Here is a 25,347-nt window from a genome sequence, read left to right on the forward strand (position 1 = left end):
GGGTATTCTGTGTTGTTGTTGGCGGAGCTCTCTGCTACACTTCCACCCAATCCGCCATCTTGTTTGTTCTCTCCATCCATCTTTTTGACGCTTCTTTTTTCATTGAATACTGATGAGGATTGTTGTTGTTAAGTACCATGGAGTCGGTTGTGACTCATAGTGACCCCGCACAGGGTTTCCAAGGCTGTAAATCTTTATGGGAGCAGAACACCTCATCTTTCTCCCACGAAGCTGCTGGTAGTTTCGAACTGCTGACCTTGAGGTTGGCAGCCTGACTCGTAACCACTATGCTACCTTAGTGCTCTAGAAAGCCCTTCATTTTTGAATCCTAAATGAGGTCAGTATTTAATGTAAAAATCTTAAGGAAAAGAAATCTTGATATTCTGATCTGTGCTTTGCTGACTCAGATTTTTATTACTAGACTCATTGCTAAACATTACTGTGATAATTAAAAACTATATCCATGTTGTTGTTGTTAAGTGTCGTCGAGTTAGTTCCAACTCATAGAAACCCTGTATAGGGTTTCCGAGGAGCGACTGATGAATCTGAGCTGCCGACCTTGCAGTTCAAACTGACTTTGAAGTTCAGCACATTAACCCACAGAGCCACACCAGGACTCTTTTATCCAGAACTTAATCTCTCTCCTCATAAATGTGGTCTTGACTTAGTTAACCCCCTTCTAGTGGGTGACTATGGTAGAAATGATATGTTACATTTCATAGTGGATTATAAAACGACTGTGGCTTCTGTCTTGAGTTTGCTCTCTTATTCTCTCCATCTCTTGTGTATCTTGCTCTGAGAGAAGCCTGATGTGAGGTGGCCCTGGGAATTAGAAAGTTAGTTGCTATTGCATGAGGACAGCTGGAAAGCCAGTGAAGAGACCAAAATGGTAAAAGCCATGTGAGTTCATTTCAAAGCAAACCTTCCCCTCATTGAGTTCTAAGATGGCTGACAGTGTAACTGCAACTTCATGAGCAACCCTGAGATGCAACCACACAGCTAAGCCCCTCCTGGGTTCTTGACCCTCAGAAACCATGTGAGTTAGTAAATGTGGTTTGAAGCCACAATCCTGATGAATGAATCTATCTGTGTCCACTTCAGACAATACGTCACATTACATTGCCTTATCTAAATGTATAGTAGAAGACTGGCTACAGATTGCATATAAGAATGATTGTAATCTGGAGCTTCATTTTTCATTTATAAAGCAAAATTTACACTATTTTGGCATCTTTTTAATTCTTTATTAGGAGTACATCTCCTCTCCATGTAAATAGTCTAAAAATCTTGTGAAAAATTATTTTATTTCTACAATGGTTCTGTTAATCACTAAGGATGAGCAGCCCTGAAGGCTATCTTTCAGAAAATGATCCAAGTTCTTATCCTCTGCCCTAGAAAGCAGAGTGACTGAATGGACAAGCAGTAAGGAGAAGACACATTTTATTTCATCTGAAGTGATTCCAGCATTGGCACCTTCAAGATTCAGATTGGAAATTTTGACACTCATACCTCATCATATTTTTAATGATTATAAATAACTTCTCCCACTTAGCAAATTTAGGTAGAAAGTGCTGAACAAACTTGCTTCCCATCTGCTGATCCAACTGGAGCCTCAACTAAATAAATTTCTCCAATATAAATACTAAAAACTGATATCCCAAAGTCTTTGGGACTTAATCTTTCCTTCTTTGGAAACTGGTACAGATCTACCAGGTTTGGGTCTGAGATGGATTCTCTTTAAGGCCAAGGGCTTTTACAACACTTCCTCATCATACTTTCAAAAGTATTAGCTGGCCAGTTGCCTAGTGCTTAGTGAAATATATCTTTTTATCTCTGGATAACCATTTGGACTTTTTTTTTTTTCCTCTTTATCTTAAGCTAGCCCTCCCTAGGAATGACATGTCAGCAGTTTTTTATAAAAATTTTCAAGTATAATAACTATTTCTAAATTATTCCTTAGAGTTTAAATCCTAAATCATGCTAAGACTCCCCTTCCACCTTTTTAAGCTCCTCAGCTGGATGTCTGTCATTCAACCATTGTATCGAGGAAATGACATAGCATGTGTTCTTAATTTAAGATCCTTAAGGCTATAAATTTTCCTTTTCACATCGGATTAAATTTGCAAGAAAAAAAAAGCAATATATTCCCTGACTCAATAAGGTTAAACATGTGAACTGAAAACAGAGTAAGAGAAAAATCAAATACAGCAATTTACTTTCTAAAGTACTATAATTGGGCTCTATAGCATGCACCCAGAGCCTTCAACAGTTAACTAATTACAGAGAAATCTAGATGGATGATTTGTGAACATCCTAAAGTCAAATTGAGAATTTTCTTCTTTTTCATGTTTTTTTTCTGAACACAGTTTTCTTAAATGGTGTGTAGATCTCTATTCTACCTGTAACTCAGTGGTGCTATGGGCTACTATGCTGGACTGCAGTCGGTTTGAACCCCAAGGTCAGTAGTTCAAGCTCACCAGTCACTCCTCAGAAACCCTATACAGAGTCGTTATAGGTCAGAACTGATTCAATGGCACTTAACAACAACAAATGTTTAAGAACTTTGACTTTTACATTTCTTAATGTCAATAATTAACATATTGAGATTTGACATGTCTTTGGAGTCATGTTTAAAGCAAATGCCCTACAAATTATCATCTTAAAAAAACACTTTTAAATGTTTCCAAATATGGAGGGAAAAAATCCTCTTTCATTTATTTATTACCATTTATTTATTACCTCCTTCACATACACTGGTAGAACCGTGGTGAAGCCTTCAGTTGATAATAGAAAGGTCAAGCTCACCTATGTCTTTGTGGAAGAAAGATGTGGCAATGTGCTTTCATAAAGACTGGTGGTTATGGTGACACCATGGAGTCAGTTCCAACTTATAGGGTTTCTGAGACTGTAAGTCTTTACGGGACAGAAAGCCTCATCTGGTAGATTCAAACTGCTGACCTTGTGGTTAGCAGCCCAGCTGATAATCCACAGTGCTCCCAGGGCCCTCCATAAGGAGTGTTCTTAAGTGCGCAACGGAGCCAGCTTCTACTCGTAGTGACCCTGTATAGGGTTTCTGAGGCATGTCTGTTGGGTTTGAACTGCCAGCCTCCCTGTTAGCAGACCAGTACTTATCCGACAGCACCACACCAGGACTCCTCATTAAGTTTGTTGTTGTTGTTAAGTGCCGCCGAATTGGTTCTGACCCCATAGCGACCCTGTATAGGGTTTCTGAGGAGCGTAAACTTCCGAACTTGCTGTTCAAACTGGCTTTGCAGTCCAGCGCAATCACCTGCAACATCACATCAGATAGTTGTTGTTAAGTGCCATCGAGTCGGTTCCAACCCATAGTGACCCTGTATAGGATTTCCGAGGAGCTTGAACCGCCAACTTTGCAATTCAAACGGCTTTGCAGTCTGGCGCATTAACCCACAGCGCCACACCAGGACTCCACATCAGATTGGTGGTGGTGGTTATGTGCCGTGGAGTCGGTTCCAACTCATAGTGACCCTGCACAGGGTTTCCGAGGCTGTAAATCTTTATGGGAGCAGAAAGCCTCATCTTTCAACCGCGGAACAGCTGGTAGTTTCAAACTGCTGACTTTGAGGTTAGCTGCCTGTTTTGTAACCACTACACTACCAGAGCTCCTTACAACCCTGGAAATTCTATAGGACAGTTCTACTCTGTCATATAGAAACACTGTGAATCAGAATTGACACAAAGGTTTGGTTATTCTGTTTTGTTTTCACATATACATACTCATACTCACATACACATATATGTGCACAATCCCAGTCTTCCTTCCACCAGTTTTGTTTGGCTAAATCCTATTCATCAGTTAAAACTCAGTTCAAATATCTCCTCCTCACAGGCTGGTTTCTGTGCTTGCCTCTCTCAATTCTAACTATAATAGAATTGTTTTTCTATTTCTCCCTTCCCACTCCACATTAAACTGTACCTTATTTACCTACCAACTTCATTTTTTTTTATTCTGAGCCCACATCATGTGTCAGAATGCCTTTGTGCTTGTTAAATGCCTGCTGAGTGAATGAATAACTTGAACCTGCAGGCTAGCTAGCAAAGGAGTTCAGTGGCTCTGTAAGCTTCATTCATGAATTCAGCCAGATTCTTGTAGGAACCAGGGCAGCAAAAGCCAGCAAATCAGGGACAATACCACCCTGGGAGTTGTAACTCCTTCAGGGACTATTCAAAGTTAGACTAACACAGGAAACCAAGGCGGGTGGCCCCTCCCACCAGGTTTCTGCTGCCTGACAGTTTTACATGCTCATGGACCAGAACCAACTTCAATGTGAACAAGACTCACTCAAACTTTGGGCTTAGTCAGGAACTCCAAGAAGCAAAATTAGAGCATTTCCTCTACTGGCACCCTACACAAAATTGCCTCAATTACGTGAATCATGGTTAATGTTTTAAAACATTGTTTTCCATTCAAGTCAGGTTTGGCTTCATTACATTTGCCTGGGAAATAGACTGTTGACAAGTGAAAAGACTATCTTCAGAAGCCAGTCCAAGTTAAGGTAGACCCAAAAGGGCAGTGAGTTGCCACCCAGATGAGGACTTTCTAGGGGTTCTGGGAATAAGGTTTAGATGCTGATGGTTATGCTTCTTGAAGTCCTCTTAGTTCTTAGTTCAAAATATGCGTCTTGCCATTGACATATTAATCAGTTTGGATTAAAAGGGAATTTAGAACTATATATAGCACAGTTGTTTTGATTGCTGTTCAGTGCCATTGAATCGGTTTCCACTCAAAACAACCCTGTATAGGGTTTCCAAGGAGCACCTGGTAAGCTTGAACTGCCAACCTTGCAGTTCAAATGGCTTTACAGTCTGGTGCATTGCTTCCTATTTAATTGTACAATCTCCTTGTTCTTAACTGAACCTGTTACCTCATTGTATCACTCAGGATCACTGGAAGAATTATTTAATATAACTGCCAACTCCGAAGACTCTAAAGAAAGTATAGTCTCTTTCATGACATTCGAAATACTCCAAGAGCTCCTTCTTCAGTGTCTTACGAGTCTTAGAGAGCTGGGCAAGGGTGGTGTTTCCAAACTGATCAGCTCCTCTCTCTCACTTGCCACTTTGGCTTTTAGCTTTGTTATTGTTTCTGACCTCCAAGGAAATGATATACCAATTTGCCAGCCAAGCCATTCATTTTTTTATGTAACTATTTTATACAGTATTTGTATATTGTACTGGGAAGGTTTCCTTAATATCTCAATTGTATATTACTTTGTATTATTCTTTTAGTGGAAGCAAATAGAAACCAAAGCTATTTGCTGCTAAAACTGATGTCTCTCGCCTCACTCTTGATAAGGCTGTGCATCCTGTAGAAAACGTAAAAACTGTAATTTAAGATATCAGACCTGGATCCAAATTCCAGCTCTTCTATTCAAAAGCTCTGTGAAAAATTAGAAATCAACAATATGAAAACCAAGGAAATAAAGTCAAATACATGGAAACTATGTAACACCGTACTGAAAAGCTACTGGGTAATAGAAGAAGTAAAATGTGAATTCACAAAGTTCTTAGAAACAAATGAGAATGAACACACAACATACCAAAATCTTTGGGACACAGAAAAAGCAGTGCTGAGAGGACAATTTATTACAATAAATGCATACATCCAAAAAGAAGAAAGAACCAAAATCAACACGTTAATATAGCATCTCCAACAGCTAGAAACAGACCAGCAAAGTAAACCTACAGTCAACAGAAGAAAAGAAATAATAAAGATTAGAGCAGAAATAAACGAGGTAGAAAACAGAAAAACTATAGAAAGAATCAACAAGACAAGAAGCTGGTTCTTTTAAAAAATTAACAAAATTTACAAACCATTGGCAAACCTACCAAAAGAAAAGAGGGAGAAGATAAATAACATGCATAAGAAACCACATGGGTGATGTCACAATAGAACCAATAGAAATAAAAAGAATAACAGAATGTTATGAAGAGTTGTACTTAAACAAATTTTAAAATCTAGAAAAGATGGATACATTTTTGGAAAAGCACAACCTACACAGAGTGAAGTAGAAAACGATATGACCTATAACAAAGGAAGGAATTAACCAGGTCATCAAAAAGCTTCAAAGCAAAAAAAGTCCAGGTCCAGATGGCTTCACTGGTGAGTTTTACCAAACATTCAGAGAAGAGCTGTTACCAATTCTACTAAAATTATTTCAGAATATAGAAGAGGATGGGAAACTTCCTAATACATTCTACAAAGCAAGCAAAAGCTATGTGAATTTGGTGTTCTTCATGTTCCATATCTGTAAAATGGACGTAATAATAATATGTTCCATGCAGAACTTTTGTGGCAGTTGGTATATGAGAGCAGAAAGAGAGTATCTAGGTCATTGAAGCTGTTTGATTAATGACATTCTTCATTGTGACATGACATCTGTTTAAGATTCTGACATTTTAAAACTTCTCCTGCTTTGCCCTATCCACACCTCAACTTCCTATACTGTGACACTAACTTAGCCAGGCATCTGTAGCAGAAATCAGCTCATTGCTTGCTGCCTTTGGAAATTGGTTATCCTTGATCAAGGCTTCAGTGCAAGTGTTTCATAATCAGTCTGTTCTTGCTGCCTTATATGCCATCAGCCCACCCCACGCCACGCTCACCCTCCATGGTCATTCCCTGCCTCCTGCCCTCCTGGGCAATAGCATAACCATATAGTATGGTGGTGCTATCACACAAGTGTTACATCAGCAAACCCAGGTTTATCAATAGTTTATTCATATAGCCTCAGTCTTAAGTGACAGAAATTGCAAGTTGGTTCAATGAGAAAATCAAACAGTTAACCAAAAATGCCAGTCAAGTCATATGTAAGTTTTCTGACGCTATAAATCTTTACTGGAGCAAAAAGCCTCATCAGAACACAAAATTCTTTAGCCAACACACACACACATTCAGTCCTATATTACATACTTACCATTGTTGTCCATAGCTTGTCATGATCCACACAATCAGTCATGACAGCCTCACTTCAGCTGTGCCCACAGGAAGTCCACTCTCTAGACCTCAGCCCCTTGCCCTGGCCTCTGCCCTGCTCCAGCAATGTTACAAAGCTCTTTTAGCAAAACTGCCAAAGAGTGCAGAATTCTTTGAGGACGGATTAGAGTATAGAAACAGTCTTCAGCTCCAAGCAAGTTATTGTTGTTGTTGGCACCATCAAGTCAGTTACAACTCATAGTGGCCCTATGCACAGCTCATAGCGACCCTATGCCTGGCTCTATGCCATCCACACACTTGTTGGCTATGCTTGGCCCCATTCCTAATGGCACTTTGTCGATCCATATTAATGGGAGTCTTCCTCTTTTTCACTGACCCTCCACTTTTCCAGGCATGATGTCCTCCAGGGACTGGTCCCTCCTGATAACATGTCCAAAGTATGAGAGACTAAGTGTTGCCACTCTGGCTTCTAAAGAGCATTCTGGCTGTACTTCTTCTAACACACACCTGTTTATTCTTCTGGCAATCCATAGTATTTTTTAATATCCTTCTACAACACCATAACTCAAATTCATCAGTTTTTCTACAGTCTCCCCTATTCATTGTCCAACCGTCACAGGCATATGAAGTAATTGAAAATTCCATGATTTGGATCAAGCACACTTTAGTCTTCAAACTGAAATCTTGCCCTTTAACACTCTAAAGAGGTCTGTTACAGCAGATTTGCCTAATGTACCGTGTAGCTTGATTTATAGATTATTCTTTCCATGAATGTTGATTATAGACCTAATCAAAAGGAAGTCTGACAACTTCGATCTTTTCACCATTCATAATGATGTTATTTATTGGTCCAGTTGTGAGGTGCAATCTATACTGAAGGCTGTAGTCCTTGATCTTTATCAGCAAGTCCTGTTCGCTTCCAGCAAGCAAGGTTATATTATCTGTAAATGGCAGGTTGTTAATGTCTTCCACCAATCCTGTTGCCATGTTCTTCATATAATCCAGCTTCTCGGATTATTTTTTCAGTATACAGATTGAGTAAGTATGGTGAAAGGATAAAACCCTGCCGTACACCTTTCCTGATTTTAAACCATTAAGTATCCCCTTGTTCTTTTGGTTTATGTACAGGTTCCAGTTAAGTGTTCTGGAATAGCCATTCCTATCAACAGTTTCTCATGATCCACACAGTCAAATAATGTTACATAGTCAATAAAACACAAGTAAACATCTTTCTGGTTTTCTCTGCTTTCAGCCAAGATCTATCTGACATCAGCAATGGTATCCTTATTCCATCCTCTTCTGAATTTCTGGCAGTTCCCTGTCGATGTACTATCGCAACCGTTTTTAAATTTTCTTCAGCAAAATTTTACTTGCATGTGATATTGATTATATTGTTTAATAGTTTTCACATTCCATTTTTGGTCATCTCTCTTTGAAATGGGCATAACTATGGATCTCTTCAAGTTCATTGGCCCGGTAGCTGTCTTCCAAATTTCTTGGCATAAATGAGTGAGTGGCTCCAATGCTGCATCAGTTTGTTGAAAGATTTCTATTTGTATTCTCTCAGTTCCTGGAACCTTGTTTTTCATCAATGCCTTCAGTGAAGCTTGGATTTCTTCCTTCATTACCATCAGTTCTTGATCATATGCTACCTTTTGAAATGTTTGAACATTAAACATTTCTTTTTGGCACAGTGAAAGTTTTCCTTCCATCTTCTTTTGATGCTTTCTGCATCATTCCATATTTGGTATTGTTCTAGTTGTTGTTGTTAGGTGACATCAAGTTGGTATCAACTCAAAGCGACCGTATGCACAACAGAACGAAACACTGCCCAGTCCTGGGTCAATGTCGCAATCGCTGCTACACCTAAGCCCATCACTGCCATCATTGTTCCAGTCCATCTTGTTGGGGGTCTTCCTCTTTTTTTTACAACCCTCCACTTTACCAAACATGATATCCTTTTCCAGTACCTGGTCCCTTCTTATAATATGAGAAGTATGAGAGACAAAGTCAGGCCATCTGGCTTCCAAGCAGCACTCTGGCTGCACTTCTTCCAACACAGCCTAATTTGTTCTTTTGGCAGTCCATGGTACTTTCAGTATTCTCCCTCAACACCATAACTCAAATGCATCAAATCTTCTACGTTCTTCCTTATTCACTCTCTAACTTTCACATGCATATGAGTTTATTGAAAATACCATGACTTGGGTCAGGTGCACCTTAGTCCCCAAACTGACATCTTTGCTCTTCAGCACTTAAAGGAGATCTGGTGCAGCAGATTTGCCTAATGCAATACGTCATTTAATTTCTTGACTGCTGTTTCTATGGGTGCTGATGGATGGTCCAAGCAAAATGAAATCTTTGACAACTTCAATCTTTTCTCCATTTATATGGACGTTGTTTATTAGTCCAGTGGTAAGGATTTTTGTTTTCTTTACGTTAAGGTGTAACCCATACCAAAGGCTGTAGTCTTTGATCTTCATCAATAAGTACTTAAGTCCTCTTCACTTTCAGCAAGCAAGATTGTATCATCTGTATATGATACAGGTTGTTAATGAGTTTTCCTCCAATCCTGGGGCCATGTTTTACTTCATATAATCCAGCTTCTCGGATGATTTGCTCAGCATACAGAATGAATAAGTATGGTGAAAGAATATAATCTTGGTGCACACCTTTCCTAATTTTAAACCATTCAGTGTCCTCTTGTTCTGTTCAAACAACTGTCTCTTGGCCTATGTACAAGTTCCTCAGAGCACAATTAAGTCTTCCAGAATACTAATACTTACCATTGTTGTCCATAGCTTGTCATGATCCACACAATCAAAACATTATGTGTAGTCAATATAGCACAGGTAAACATCTTTCTGGTATTCTCTGCTTTCAGCCAAGACGTCAGTAATGATAGCCCTTGTTCCACATCCTCTTCTGAATCTGACTTGAATTTCTGGAAACCCACTATCAATATATGGTTACAGCCTTTTTTTGCATTATCTTTAGTACAACTTTCCTCACATGTGATAGCAAAATTTTACTTACATGTGATTGATATTAATGATATTGTCTGATGATTTCTGCATTCCATTGGGTCACCTCTCTTTGGAATGGGCAAAAATACAGATCTCTTCCAGCCAGTTAGCCAGGTAGTTGTCTTCCTGATTTCTTGGCAGAGATGAGTGAGTGCCTTCAGTGCCACATCAGTTTGTTGAAAGATTTCAATTTGTATTCCATCAGTTTCCGGCACCTTGTTCTTTGCCAATGACTGATCATATGCTATCTCTTGAAATGGTTGAACATCTACCATTTATTTTTGTTATAGTGACTCTGTGTATTCCTTCCATCTTCTTTTGATGCTTTCTGCATCATTCAATATTTTGCCCATAGAATCTTTCAATACTGCAAGTTGAGGTTTGAACTTTTTCTCTAATTTTCTAACTTCAGGTCTTTGCACATTTCGTTATAATATTTAGCTTTGTCTTTTCAAGCTGACTTTTCAAATGTTCTGCTCAGATCTTCTATCTCCTCATTTCTTCCATTTGCTTTAGTATCTCTATGCTGGAGAGCAAGTTTCAGGGTCTCTTCTGACATCCATTTTGGTGTTTTCCTTCTATCTTATCTTCTTAATGACCTTTTGCTTTCTTCCTGTATGATGTTCTTGATGTCATCCCACAACTCTTCTTGTCTTTGGTCTTTAGTGTCTAATGCATCAAATCTGTTCCTCGGATGATCTCTAAGTACAGGTAGGATATATTCAAAGTCATAATTTGGCTCTCGCGGACTTGCTTTAATTTTCTTCATCTTCAGCCTGAACTTGATTATGAGCAATTGATGGTCTGTTTCATAGTTAGCCCCTGGCCTTACTTTGGCTGATAATATGGAGCATTTCCACCTTCTCTTTCCACAGACGTAGTCATTTTGATTTCTGTATATTCTACCTGGTGAGGTCCATATGTATAGGCATCTTTTATGTTGTTTAAAAAATATATTTGCAATGAATAAATTCATTGGTATTGGAAAATTCTATCATGTGAACTCCAGCTTTGTTTCTATCACCAAGGCGATATTTTCTAAGTACTGATTCTTCCTTTTTGTTTCCAACCTTTGCATTCCAGTTGCCAATTTCTAAATTGTTGTTGTTGTTGTTATGTGCCATGGAGTTGGTTCTGACTCATAGCGACCCTGTACAGGGTTTCCGAAGCTATAAATCTTTACGGGAACAGAAAGCCTCATCTTTCTTCTGTGGAACAGCTGGTAGTTTCGAACTGCTGACCTTGCAGTTCACAGCCCAATTCGTAACCACTACACTACCAGAGCTCCTTAATTAGGTGGGATATAGTCAGGGTCATATTTTAACTCTCATTGACTTGTTTTAACTCAGTGACCAGGGAAATCATGGTTGTTATCAAACATTTTTGAGGCTGGCCATAACATTTTAAAAGTAGATTTCCATAATTTCCAAGCCAAGGTAAAATGTAAGATGTATAATGTGCAGTAGACCTGAGAGATCTGTGAATATACACACACAAATTACAGTTACAAAATCAGTATGTGTAGAGATGCAACTTAATTTATCTCTCTAGAACTGAGTGTAGCTTAGATTTTGAGTGCACACTGGATCTGATAGTGATATCTTGCCACATTCACTTAAAGGTATATTCAGTCATTTCCTGATTTTTCTCAGCTTCTTCTTTGTAAACAACAAGTTTGGTATATATATTTTTGCCCCCCTTTCTCCCAGATGATCTTAGAGTTAATATGGCAACTGCTGGAAGGTCTAATCACCTGAACTTTGAAGCTCCTTTGAGTTATTCATTCCTTCCTGGGGAGTGAGTAGTTCTTAGATGCTTTCCTCCATTTATATTAGGCTATTTGAATAAGCTTCTCATTTAACTATTGCCTCTCCATCCTGGAGTAGGGGTTATGATTTCATGCACTATGCCCTGGAAACAAAGCCTTTAACTTCCACTGAATTCTTACATCAAAGACTCCCTCCTGTTTTCCTTTGTTTCTGGATACTCTTCCACCTTCTCCACTCTTGCCTTTCCCACCTTACTGGTCAGGGGAAGCAACAAAGAGAACTTAAAGGCAAGAACCATGGCTGATGGATTCTGAAAAAGATTTTTTCTTGAGAATATTGTTCCTACTGTGAGTTTCTATGCTCTCTTTAAAAGTTAAAAACTAAGCAGGATTATTTTTCTTTATCTTTGCATTCTAATCATGGCAATCCTAATCTTCCCTCTGCCAGTGAGTGACAAACTGAGTGGGGGAGGGTTATGTATAAGCACAAGGGGACAGGAACCTCAGTTGATATCTCCAAATTCCACCTAACCAACACATTATATGTAAATAGGCATATAGCTAGCTATATGGTCATTTTAATAAGGATAACTTAATAATCTCAGAGGCCAGATTTGTTTTTAATTGAAATTGTAAGGAACAGAGTTAATTCCAGTCTAAGAAAAAAAATAAGTAAGAAAATAAATACAGTTCTCTGTTACTCACCTCATGTTTCCAGCTATGCTTTACATCCAGACTTCTATACTCTACACCTCCCCCAGAGCAAATGCTGCTTTTAATAAAACTTAACTTAAGAAGATCCCATTATACTGTACTCCCATAGTATTCATAAAAAAGCAGAGGCAGTATTTATCATTTTCTGAGTACTCTTAAGTTCTAAAGTTTCTGGATATCTCCCTGAAAAACATTCAGATATCATGAAGTGAAAAAACATATTTAGCCAATACTTCTCTGGCCTGTGTAGGAAGAATCAAAGCAACCATGAAATTAATTTTATTTACTATTAGAAGATACTGGACTTAGAATCTGGGTTCTGATTATGCAATTATAAAGTAATTTCAGTAGCACACTGTAATCTGAACTAATGTCAACAATAGTTATGAGAAATGTGTTAATGAGTATCACAGTAACGTGTCTGGGTACTTGGACCTAAAAACAGTCATGCCTGAGAGAGTATATATGAAGTCTTCTGTAAAACAGAGAGCCAATGGTTTGCTGAGACTCCCCAATGCAGTTGATCGTCTAAATAGAAAGCAGTTCTCTTTAACATGTTCATATTGATTTGAAAAAGAAGGATCAAAAGGATGTCCAAGCTGTACTCAAGTGTGAAATAAACATTATTATTATGGCAATTGAAATGTGAAGTTGAAGCCATTTCCATTTCAGAATAGTGTTCATGAGCATCAGATGACATATCTCTACTTTAGTTCTGGCAAAGTATGAAAATTAAATGAATACTCCATCAGATTCTAAAGTTTTTATTATGACAGGCACACACATTAAAGAGATTGTTTTTCATATTTAGGGTGGCACACCTCATTTGTGCCCAACACTTTTTGGCCCTCATACACAGTTTCATATGCTTTCCAGCCACTTTATGCTAGTAATATATATGTTTATTAGGGAAGAGCCCAGGGATCCCTGAATCTAGAATTAAACAATAAGGTTCTAGGGTTTAAAATCATAGAATTTGTCATCAAGTTGAATGCTTCATATTTATCCAGTGTCACTAATGCTTGATGTTTTTGCTTATGCAGAAATCTCAGAAAGGAAAAGAAAATTCCAATATATAATAGACTTGTTTCTCACATAATTTCTGTCACTCTGCCTTCCAGCATGCATTGAGGGGAAGCTGAGGCAGGTTCAACTACAAAAGAAGACCCAATGATATACCATTGTCTATTTCAAACTGGGGCACTCACTTGAACCTGCCTGCACAGATAGGTGTGTTCCATCACTGCCTCCTCAGTTTAACACACCCACTGTCATCAAGCTGATTCTGACTCATAAGGATTCTGTAGGACTGAATAGAAGTGTTCCTTAGGGTTTCCATAAATCTTTATGGGAGTAGGCCGCCTCATCGTTCTCCTGTGGAGTGGCTGGTGGGTTTGAACTACTGACCTTGAGATTAGCAGTCCAATGTTTATCCCATAGCATTTGACAAAGCTAGTTTGCCATCCTAGTATCTCAGGTCTTGAAGGCAGATGTATTCTCGGTGATATCCTTTGGCCTCAGGTGTGTTGCTGTCTTACTGACTCATCCAGATCTGGCTATAGGGCCACCTCTGTATGAAGAAATCCTGTGTTGTGCTGTCTGGTAAAAGTCCTCATTGATTGACTATCCTTTGGTGGTGGGATGGGTGGGAGGGAGTTCTAACCTAGCAGCACTGTTATCTATATTGTTATGCCTGTTTGGGATATAGAGCTCTAGTGGTCACACTGTGATCCTTGTCAATTGGAGTCTGTACTATGACCATTCTAGGAAGGAAGAGGCACCTTTTATCTAATTTTCACAAAAATATTAAATATGAGCAAGAAACTGCACACCTCAAAGCTGAAAACAAAACTTTGGCAGCAGACTAGATGGGTTCTGCCTGTCCCTAGCTGTGTGACTTTGGACTAATCACTTAATCTCAGTTTTGTCATCTGCAAAATAGGGAATAATCATAGTACCTCATAGACTGTCAGAGCCCTACCCACAATATCAGTAGTTCAAATCCACCAACTGCTCCTCAGAAACCCTATACAGGATAGCTATGAGGTGGTACTGACTCAACAGCACTCCACAACAACTGCTTCCTAACATAGACTGTTAGGAAGATGAAAGACGTTATTATATATGCCAGATACTTAGCACAGAACCTGACATGTAGTGAGTACATACTATCGAAGCTCTCATAATTTGGGCCTGTACATGTTTCTTCACAGATAGATCTTTTCCCAATCGCTGTCTACTCTTAACATAAAATGGCTTTCAGACTCATTCCTACAAGAGTCATTACAGTGGAGCTATTGATTTATGGTATGAATCATTCATTACTATTAATTTAGCAGCCTCCCACACATAGTTAGACTAAAGCCCAGCCACATACATTAATGTGACTCTGAAGAAGGCCTGGCTCTGAGAGAGTTTACAGCTGGTGTTACAAGAACTCACATAATAGACATGAGAGAAAGAAAGAAAGAAGGAAAGATTCAACTGAGTGCACTCCTTAGTTTTCAGCCATTGAATGATCCCTGACACATCTGCCTCTGCCGCAGTATTTATTATTAGGAGAAAAACTGAGGAAACAACTCTAAGCAGGTGAGCTTAAGGCTGATGTCCAACTTGGGTGGGGGCAAGAGTCTTATCTGCAAGCTGCCCTGTGCTTTATCTGTGTTCAGAACGGGCTGTGGAAGATGGGTCTAGAAACCCATGATAATGGTCTTTTCATTCCTGCCTGATACTTTCATTAATGGCTGCTTTTGGCCTGTTTTTTTTTTTTTTTTTCCAATATATTGCACACCAATATAATTTCTGCCAGTTATTAGGCTTTGATGTCATCTCAACTCTGAAATGGTGTTATTGAACTAACATTTATTGTCAAATCTTTACAAGATAGACCTATTTCTCCTCATCCTATAAATGTGCTGATTTTCCTGTGTTATGTATAATGAATAGCTCTTTGGCTGTTTTAATACCAGCTCTAAAATTAGACCTCTCATCTCCCTTCTCCCCAAGCCCTCCTTACTCCTGCTGCTCCCTCCTTAATTTCTTTCTTTTTCCTAAAGGTAAAGACAAAGGCCATTGTGACTAAAATTTGGCTTTAAATAGCCTATTAAATTAATCTTAGTAAAGTACACCCTTGGAAACCCTGTACAGGGTGACTATGGGTCGGAACCGACTCGATGGCACTTAACAACAACAACTTAACAAAGTATTAAAAAAGAAAACAAATTGATCCATAATCCCATCACCCAAATAACTCTTGACATTTTTTTAAACAACGATAAGTTAAAATAGAACTCAACAGAACATGCACTATCTCAGTTTCTTAGTGCTGTTATAGCAGAATCTCCACAAGTGAATGACTGTAACAAACAAATTTGTATTGCCATAAAAATGTTCTCTCTTTGGGCTCAGTGGGGAGGTCCTTGTCTCTTTCGCTTATTTCCTGGTTCCTTAGAGACCTCCATGTGGTTTGGCATCATCAGTCTTCCCACATTTGTACTTGCTAGCATACCTGTAAGGAGCATGGTAGTGTAGTGATTCCGAGTTGAGCTACTAGCCTTAAGGTCAGCAGTTCAAAACTACTAGCTGCTCCATGGGAGAAAGATAAGGCTTTCTGCTCCCATAAAGATTTACAGCCTCGGAAACCCTGTACAGGGTCACTATGAGTCGGAACCAACTCCACAGCACATAACAACAACAACATGCCTGCATGGAGTAGTAAAGACTAAGTTACATTATGTAAATAAGATGTTTGGCACATAGTAAAATGCTTTAATATTGTTTTGCTAGTATTTCAGTCATTCAGTCATTCAACAGACACCTTGAGTGATGTAATGTGGATAAGACACTTGAGCCCTTGGAGTCCCATTTTCTTTATCTACATAAAAATAGGACTGATACTTGCTCTTCCTTCTCCAGTTGCTGTTAGGTGCCATCTGGAACTTACTCATTTGGGTCAGGTCTAAAATTCTGTTGCTAACACAGCCACAGTCCATGTTTTCTCAAAGCAGTACATTCCTAGAATCTGTGTCATGAGGTAGCTCTTAAAATTTTGAAACTGTATTTCTAACAAAGGAATTGGCAAACCAGGAATCTTAAGAATATCCAACAAATGTGAATACATCAAAGCAGCCACACTCTAAATCTCCTGTTGACATTTTGTAAGCCTTATATTGGGCTACAAGTCCCTCAATCAGTTAGGATGTTGAAAGAAAGAAAATATATAACTTAAAAAGCCTTAAGAGTTTAAAGGCATTTGTTACTGCATAGAACAAAACATCTAAAGGCAGATTCGACAGTTCTGTAGTGTTCCCAGAGACCAGGCTCTTTATCGCTCTGCTCTACCATCCTCCACAGATTGCCTTGGCCCTCAGACATTTCCTCTCTTTGCAAGATGGTTGCCACACTCTGGGAAACAGGAAGACCAACATTAAAAGGCTTCCTTCACTTCCTACATTGTGCCTCTTTTAGTGAGAAAGAATGCCTTTCTCCATAGTCATCCCATTAACCAGAAGACCAAGAATACAAATATTTTGTATTTTTGGCTCCTTGGAAACACTACTCAGGGCTGCTAAGAGTTAGAACCAACTCCACAGCAATTAACAACAACATTAGATACATGCCAAGAATGAGGGAGGAGAGTGGGCCTCAAAGAATAGAATACTTTTATTTGTTGTTCTTAACCTAGTTCCAGGTACTGTGAATAGGCCCTCAGCAATCTTGTATTTGGCATAAATACTATATTTAATTTTTTAATTTTTTTCTTTCAGCAACTCTAGTTCATTAAAGTTAACAGTTCTAGATTTTCTGAAATTTAGCAAGACGTTTGGAATGACTTGAATATACAGGAGGAGACAGAAGTTTGCTGTCACTATTTTCTCTAACCATTTAATACTGAGATGATTAATAAAGTTACTGTTACTGTATGTAAGTAACTATTTCAGTAACTATGCAACTTTGTTTGGCATTGCCCTGCCTCACTTATCAGCTACAAGGGTAACCTTGCTGAGAGAATAGAAATATTACCTTGGGGAGAAGAGAGGCAAGGTTGAGGAGTGGTCTCTTAAGTAAGACATTGGTGGTTCAGTGGCAGAATTCTAAATCTTCTGACCTGAATACCAAGTTCAGTTTCTGACCAGAACACCCCATGTACACATCTTTTAGCCCGTAAAAACCCAATGAATCCCAACAGCCGGATCCATAGTACATCACGGGGATGGTGCAAGACCAAGCAGCATTTGTTTCATTGTGACTTAGTAGCAGATAACAAAAAAAAAAACAAAAAACAGCTGATTTATTAGCCTGGGAATGGGTGTGTGTGTTCCAGGCAGAAGCAACATCCTGGGCAGAGATACATAGGTGTGAAAGAACCCATTGTGGTCCACGCTTCTCCCAATTTCATGTGGTCAGAGTATAGTGTAGAAGAGGAAAGGTTGGAGGAACATACAGCGTATTAGGAAGTTTGGCATCATCAGTCTTGGACCTTCTCATAGATCAGTGATTTTTTGACTGTGTCCTATACCATCCTTGGGGATCCAGGGAAAGGCTTTGGAGCCATTTCGCTGAGCTTTGGCCCTCCACTCCAACCCTATTTCACTATTTCAGCCAGAGCAACTCTATTATATGAGGGGGTTTCAAAAAGTTCATGGAAATTTCCACTATCTTTTCTTTCCATTTTTCTAACCACTACGCTATACAAAAGGAGCTCTGGTAGCGTAGTGGTTACAAATCGGGCTGCTAACCTCAAGGTCAGCAGTTCGAAACTACCAGCTGTTCCACAAGAGAAAGATGAGGCTTTCTGCTCCCGTAAAGATTTGCAGCCTCGGAAACCCTGTGTAAGGTTACTATGAGTCGGAACCTACTCCCCGGTACTTAACACTAATGATGCTATATAAGTCAGGTTGCTAACCTCAAGATCAGCAGTTCTAAACTACCAGTGGCTCTGCAGGTGAAAGATGAGGCTTTCTGCTCCTGTAAAGAGTTACAGCTTCAGAAACCCTATACAGGGTCACTATGAGTCAGAACCAAATCCACACCACCACCACCACCACCAATGTTGTTAAATGTCATCAAGTCAGTCCGACTCATAACAAGCCTGTATAGGGGTTCCTGAGGCTTTTTTAAATCTTTGAATAAATAGAAAACCTCATTTTTCTCGCATGGAACAGTTGCCAGACTCAAGTCATGGACCTTATGATTCCAGTCCAGTGTTTATCTTATGGAGCCACCGAGCTACCCAGGATAGACGGCAGAGGACAGATTTTTGAATGGGTAAATCCTAGAGATTGATAGGAACAAGGGAGAAGAGAAAAAGTTGAGGATCATGCTCTGATTTCGAGTTGGGAGAAAGTAAGTGAACGTAGGTACTCCATGGGTAAGGATTAGGAATCACAAACATGGGCAGATGTGATGAAGAATCCTGGGGCACAGGGGTTAAGAGCTCAGCTACTAACAGGAAGATCCACAGTTGGAAGCCACAGGAGAAAGATGAGGCAGTTTGCTTCCATAGAAATTGCAGCCTTGGAAGCTCTATGGGGCAATTCTACTCTGCTATAAGGTCACTATCTGGTAGCGTAGTGGTTATGAATCAGGCTGCGAACCACAAGGTCAGCAGTTCGAAACTACCAGCTGCTCCGCGGGAGATTGATGAGGCTTTCTGTTCCCATAAAGATTTACAGCTTCAGAAACCCTGTACAGGGTCGCTATGGGTCGGAACCAACTTGACAGCATTTAACAACAACAACAACATAAGGTCACTATGAGCAGAATCAAATTGATGGCAGTGGGTTTGATTTTTGTTGCCAGACATGTTTGGAGGCACATGTATTTGACTTACCTGTAGAATATGGAAATGTCTACTGACCAGTTGGTATGAACCTCAGGAACATCACCCAGACTAGACATAGGCTCAGATGGTTGTGGAAACCTAGGTCACATATGTACTCACCCAGAGAGTGTGCTGAGTGGGAAAGGAAGATTGTCTTCAAGACAGAACAGCTCCAAGAGTTTTATTAACACGGTTTCCCCAAACTGTTGTTAGCTGCTGTCGAATTGGCCCCCGACTCATGGTTACTACGCATAATGGAATGAGATGCTGCCTGGTTGTATGTTATCTCCATGATGGGTTGGGAATCAAACCATTATGATCCATTGAGTTTTCACTGGCAGATTTTTGGAAGGCTTTTCTCCTAGTCCGTATTAGTCTGGAAGCTTCTCTGAAACCTGTTCAGCATCATGGCAACACACAAAATTCCACTGACAGAACGGTGGTGGTGGCTGCACGTGAGGTTAAACCATGCCTCTGGCATGAAAGATGTGAATTCTACCATTGGACCATTTAATGTCCAATGAAAGTATTCTTTCACCTGCCAAAATCTAAGGATGTGCCTTGTATTGTTTTTTGTTATTCTTGTTAAAATAATTTTCCTGGATAATTCTAAAGATTCATCTTGTTTGTTTGTTTTTTCCTTTTACACGGTTTTTCAGATTAAAAATAGGGATCGGAAGTAGAAATATATTTCTACTTCTGATCAAGGCAGGTCTTAGTTAAGAAGGCTTAGGAGTGGAATTGTAGCCAGAACTATAATAACTGAAGCTGCTAATTATTCTCCCTACTTTTGATATTTACCTGTATTGATGTTTGATGTCTACTTCCGAATTCAATCTTTTTTATTGTTCTATTAAGACTAAAAAGGAGCTCTGGTAGCGTAGTGGTTACAAATTGGGCTGTGAACCACAAGGTCAGCAGTTTGAAACTACCAGCTGCTCCGGAGCAGAAAGTTGAGGCTTTCTGCTCCTGTAAAGATTTACAGCCTCGGAAACCCTGTACAGGGTCGCTATGAGTCAGAACTGACTTGATGGCACTTAACAACAACAACACATGAAAAGACTAAAGGTCTATTTAAATACAGTTTACATTCTTATTATGGAATATGACCTTCTTAATGAGGAGGGAAATTTTAGTGAAAATTAATTAGTGACAAAGTGTTCAACAGTTTGAAGCAAGAGATTACTAGGTTTTGCATTGCAGCAGTTATTTGTAAACACTGTGTCATTGTCAGAGAGAGGTGGGAAAGGACAGAAGTTGGACAGAGGGCAGCATGCAGGCAGTCAAGGCAGGCTCCAAGGGACCTAGTGCGTCAACTCTATTTGCCTTTATCCATTCTCATTTCAAAAAGCATTTGAGGGTGTGTATTGCATGGGTTCCAGTCTTGCTTTTCTTTTGACTGATCATCCCACCGCTTGTCTACCTGGACCTCATTTCTGCCGTCACCCTAGGTTTTTCTGCTCCATCACACCCTGGAGCTGACCTGTTCTGATCACCAGTCTTTGCATAGAGAAGTTCAACCTTTCCCTGTACCAGCAGCTCCCTTGTGGCTCCACAGAATGTGTTGGATGTTGGTATCTGTCATTTCCTGGCTCTTCCTATCTCTCCAGCAAAGGAACTCTTCCAATCTCTCCAGCAAAGCAATCTCAGTGCTGATGACAAGCAGAAAATACTTACCAATGTCTGAAGTTTCAAACTAGCTTTGACTTTCTACTAATCCTTCTAAATATGTTGTTGGTAAGTGCCAGCGAGTCATCATGACCCTGTATAGGATTCCCAAGGAGCCTCTGGTAAGTTTGAACCACCGACTTTTCAGTTCAAACTATCCTTGCAGTCAAGTGCTTATCCTACAGTGCTACATAATGTGTTTAAATTAAGAGTAGTAGAGATAAACACGATTTGGAAAAATGATAATGTAACCCTAGCCTATTTCAGTGACAATCTAACATGGTGAAGTAAATTGACTGTCAGATATGATCAGTGTTGTTGAAGTGAATGGCTGTCATTCCTGGAGTGGATACAGTCAAATTCTCACCCAACAGGAGCAGTTTGATGACTAAAGAATTCACTAAACTCGAGAGTAACTGAGCCTCAATGCATTGCTGATCTCCACATTACATCTCTTCTGTTTTTCAGGAACCACATGTTTGATTGCTCTGCTATCAGATAAAGACCTCACCGTGGCCAATGTGGGAGACTCACGTGGGGTCTTGTGTGACAAGGACGGGAATGCCATTCCTCTGTCTCATGATCACAAACCTTACCAACTGAAGGAAAGAAAGAGAATAAAGAGAGCTGGTGAGCTTGTGAACATTCTGAGGAATGCCCGCCATCTTGTTTGGTGGACAAGGTGGCTTGCTGGAGGATATGTTGAGGGATAAAGTATAGGGATTAGTAGATCCATACAGGGACTGCTGATAATATAGTTGAGACTTTGCAACATTTTCTGTCAAATAAATGGTTGCTGAATTTGCCCTTCGTCATATTCAAAGACTCCAAAGAAGCCAAAGAAACCTTTTTTTCAGTTAAAAGCTGAGATTATCGGGGCCGTTTAAATAGAGTGATAAGTGTAGCCTCTCTAAGACTATAACATTTGAACAAAGACTTGAAGGAGAATTATCTTGTGATTATTACCTTTCATAGTTATATTTGGGGGGTTCCTTTATACCTGTGGGATAGAGGACTTGTTTCCCTACCCTGACTGTCCCTACAGCATGGAGGCTCTCTGTAATTGCCAGGCAGCAGGTACAGTTGCTGAGAAGGCAGGTGGGGTGCACCCAAGATCACCCCTGCTGTCTGGGTTAATCTTCAGATTGCCTCTCACTCTACAGGTCACCTTCTGCCCAGAACCTAATCAGCATTTGAGTTTTCACCAGAGGAGGCTGTACTGTTGAGTCAGAAAATGTTGAATTATATTATAACCCTGTGCTTCAGTGCCTGCTTGAGATGCAGAATAAATTTTAATGCAAGGTTTTGTGAGGTTTTCTGTTGATGGGATGGAATAAACAATGTTTTAAGGGTGTCTATCAAGCTTTGATGAGCCCGGCAGGGGGAGGGAAATACTTTGATACTGGTCTTTGATACTGATGAAAGTACCATCTCTGTTCAAGAGCCCACTGTCACCCTAGATTTAAGATACAGCTAACACCCTCCCTTGTGCTGCCAGTGGGAAGGGGACACTAGATAAGAATATGGGCATCAGACCAAAACCAAACATACTGCCTTCAAGTAGATTCCAATGACCCCAAGATCCTTATAGTTCCTGAGACTATAAATCTTTACAAAGGAGATAGCCTCATTTTTCTCCTTTGGAGTTCTATGTGGGTTTGAACCACCAACCTTGTGCTTAGCAGTCCAATGCTTAATACACTATGCCACCTTATGTGTACATCATACTCCTAGGAAGGTCATCTTAGCACCCAGTGCTCTTTTCCAAATTGTTGCTCCTTTTTTATCCTCCCTCCCCTTCCCTGCATTATCTACTATTTCCCCAAACACCACCACCTCTATACACACACACTAGTGCAGTGATTTTTTATAGAAGCCACTTCGGATGCCATCTTCAAAGTGGTTACTCTAACTTGCTGTCTTCTTTTATAGAATGTGGTCAAATGTGCATGCATTTTAGAGCAAGTCCTATATGTGTGTTTTCACTGACTCCAGTGGTATCTTCCCCTTTCCTTTTTGGATTTCTTCCCCTTTGGTTAGCATAACAAAAAGCTGCAACCAGCCTGGGTCAAATACATGCTGATCTCTCTGTCTCCACTCCTTATGTGGCTTCCAACAACAATACTGATCCAAGCTGCCATTTAGTCTGGACTCATATGTGCTAGGAGCTAAGTCAGTTGCTTTACATGCACTTTCTCTGTGCCTTCCTTATGAAATCAATGTTGTTGTGTTGTTGTTAAGTGCCGTCGAGTCGGTTTCGACCCATAGCAACCCTGAACAGGGTTTCCAAGGCTGTAAATCTTTATGGGAGCAGAACGCCTCATCTTTCTCCCGCGGAGCAGCTGGTAGTTTTGAACTGCTGACCTTGCGGTTCACAGCCTAATTCGTAACCTCTATGCTACCAGAGCTCCTTATGAAGTCAATGATATTCTTCCTCATTTCCGACCAAGAAACTGGAGCCTCCAAGAGGTTGAGTTACCTGTCCAATGGACACACAACCAATGAATAGTGAGAACAGATTTGAAAGCATGCCTGCCTGATTCTTGCTCACTATACATCATGAAATGTACCCACTAAATCCCTATCTACAAAAGTTCTACCCATCATTCAAGGCCTAGACTTAATGCTCACTCCTCCCTAGTTATCACAACTAGAAATCACCCCCCTTTCCCCATCTGCCCACAGCATTCAGCAGAGAAAGTCTTCCCTTAAAATAATACTCTTTGGTACTTGTAGCTATTAGTTTGTGTGGCTTATCCTTCCTGCCAGACTGGCCCTTGTATAACTTTATATCCTGCAAACTGTCTTGCATGGAGTAGGTGTTTAATAAATATATGGTAAATAGCATGGGGATAAACAAAGGTCTGTCTTCCTTAAGGAAATAATAATAGATAATTATCAATTGTGTACTATGTTTGGCCACTGTGTTAAGTGATCTGGATGAAATAACTCCTTTATTTCTCATAATAATTTAATAAGATAGGATCTATTATTGACACCATTTTGCAGCCAGGGACACCAAGGATAGGAGAGTTTTTCATTCATTGTCATGTGCAGCTAGATCCAGGAATTAATTCCAAGCTGTTTGACTCCAGAGCCTGAGCCTTTAACCACTATACTAAGATGTGCTTTCCTTTAATCCTGATCCTATTTGGAGACTTATTCTGAGATCTATGTTGTTATTGTTGTTAAGTGCCTCGAGTCATTTCTGACCCATAGCGACCCTGTATAGGGTTTCTGAGGAGTAACTGGTGAGCTTGAACTGCCAACCTTGCAGTTCAGACGGCTTTGCAGTGTGGCGCATTAACTCACAGTGCCACACCAGGATTCCTACGTAGGCACACTCAAAGGTTGGCCTCAAGCTGAAGATGCATACCTCTATGTCTCAGGACCATCCACCTGCCTTTTCAGCATCCTTTTACCTGTGAATCCCTAGTGCTAGTGCTTCCTATTGTCAGTCACTGAAAGGTTGAGGTGTTTAAATTAAACTGATGTCCTCCCCCACACTCACCCCCTACCCTCAGTTTTTAAATTTACATATTCTTGAAGGCCTATAAGATGCCAAGGACGCATGTACTAGCAGTGAGGGGGGAAAGAGGACTGCCTACAGCCCCAGTTCCTATTAGTTAACCTGACAAGCATGCACCTAGACTGTGCTCAGTCTGTGAGATGTCACCTAGTTATGCTAATGAGCTCTTTCTGTCTTTCCAGGTGGTTTCATCAGTTTTAATGGCTCCTGGAGGGTCCAGGGTATTCTGGCCATGTCTCGGTCCCTGGGGGATTATCCACTGAAAAATCTCAACGTGGTCATCCCTGACCCAGATATCCTGACCTTTGACCTGGACAAGCTCCAGCCAGAATTCATGATCTTGGCATCTGATGGCCTCTGGGATGCTTTCAGCAATGAAGAAGCTGTTCGATTCATCAAGGAACGCTTGGATGAGCCTCACTTTGGAGCCAAGAGCATTGTTTTACAATCATTTTACAGAGGCTGCCCTGACAATATAACAGTCATGGTGGTAAAGTTCAGGAATAGCAGCAAAACAGAAGAGCAGTAAACCCTTCACGGGTCTCAGCTGCCTTACACTAAAGGACTTTGAACACACTGGTCTCTTTTTAATGTAGTGAAAGGTGTGGAAGTTAATAATTAGGATCATCCATCCCAGACATGGGTTCCCCCCTCCCTGGTGGTCTTAGGTCTATCTATATTCAGTGAGGAACAGAGGGTGTTCTTGGCCAATGTATTTGAGAGACTGGAAAATGGTTTCTTCATGCTTCCCCCACACTCTTTATCCGATGATCAAAATATATAAATATATAGCTGTAGATTCATTCACATGTTTGATGTGAATGACATAGGTGCCGTAGATTG

General features: G+C 40.0%; 1 protein-coding gene across 1 annotated transcript in view; it reads left to right on the forward strand.

Annotated features, from left to right (window-relative positions):
- Positions 1-25,033, forward strand: part of PPM1L (protein phosphatase, Mg2+/Mn2+ dependent, 1L) — a 445,625-nt gene extending 420,592 nt beyond the window's left edge. Inside the window, exons 3-4 of the mRNA XM_006861791.1 lie at positions 21,444-21,605; positions 24,687-25,033. Of these exons, the coding sequence (XP_006861853.1) occupies positions 21,444-21,605; positions 24,687-25,033 (509 nt within the window). The remainder of the gene's footprint in view (positions 1-21,443; positions 21,606-24,686) is intronic.
- The last annotated feature ends 314 nt before the right edge of the window (positions 25,034-25,347 follow it).

Source organism: Chrysochloris asiatica, unplaced genomic scaffold, assembly GCF_000296735.1.
Source record: "Chrysochloris asiatica unplaced genomic scaffold, ChrAsi1.0 scaffold00043, whole genome shotgun sequence".
NCBI lineage: Eukaryota > Metazoa > Chordata > Mammalia > Afrosoricida > Chrysochloridae > Chrysochloris > Chrysochloris asiatica.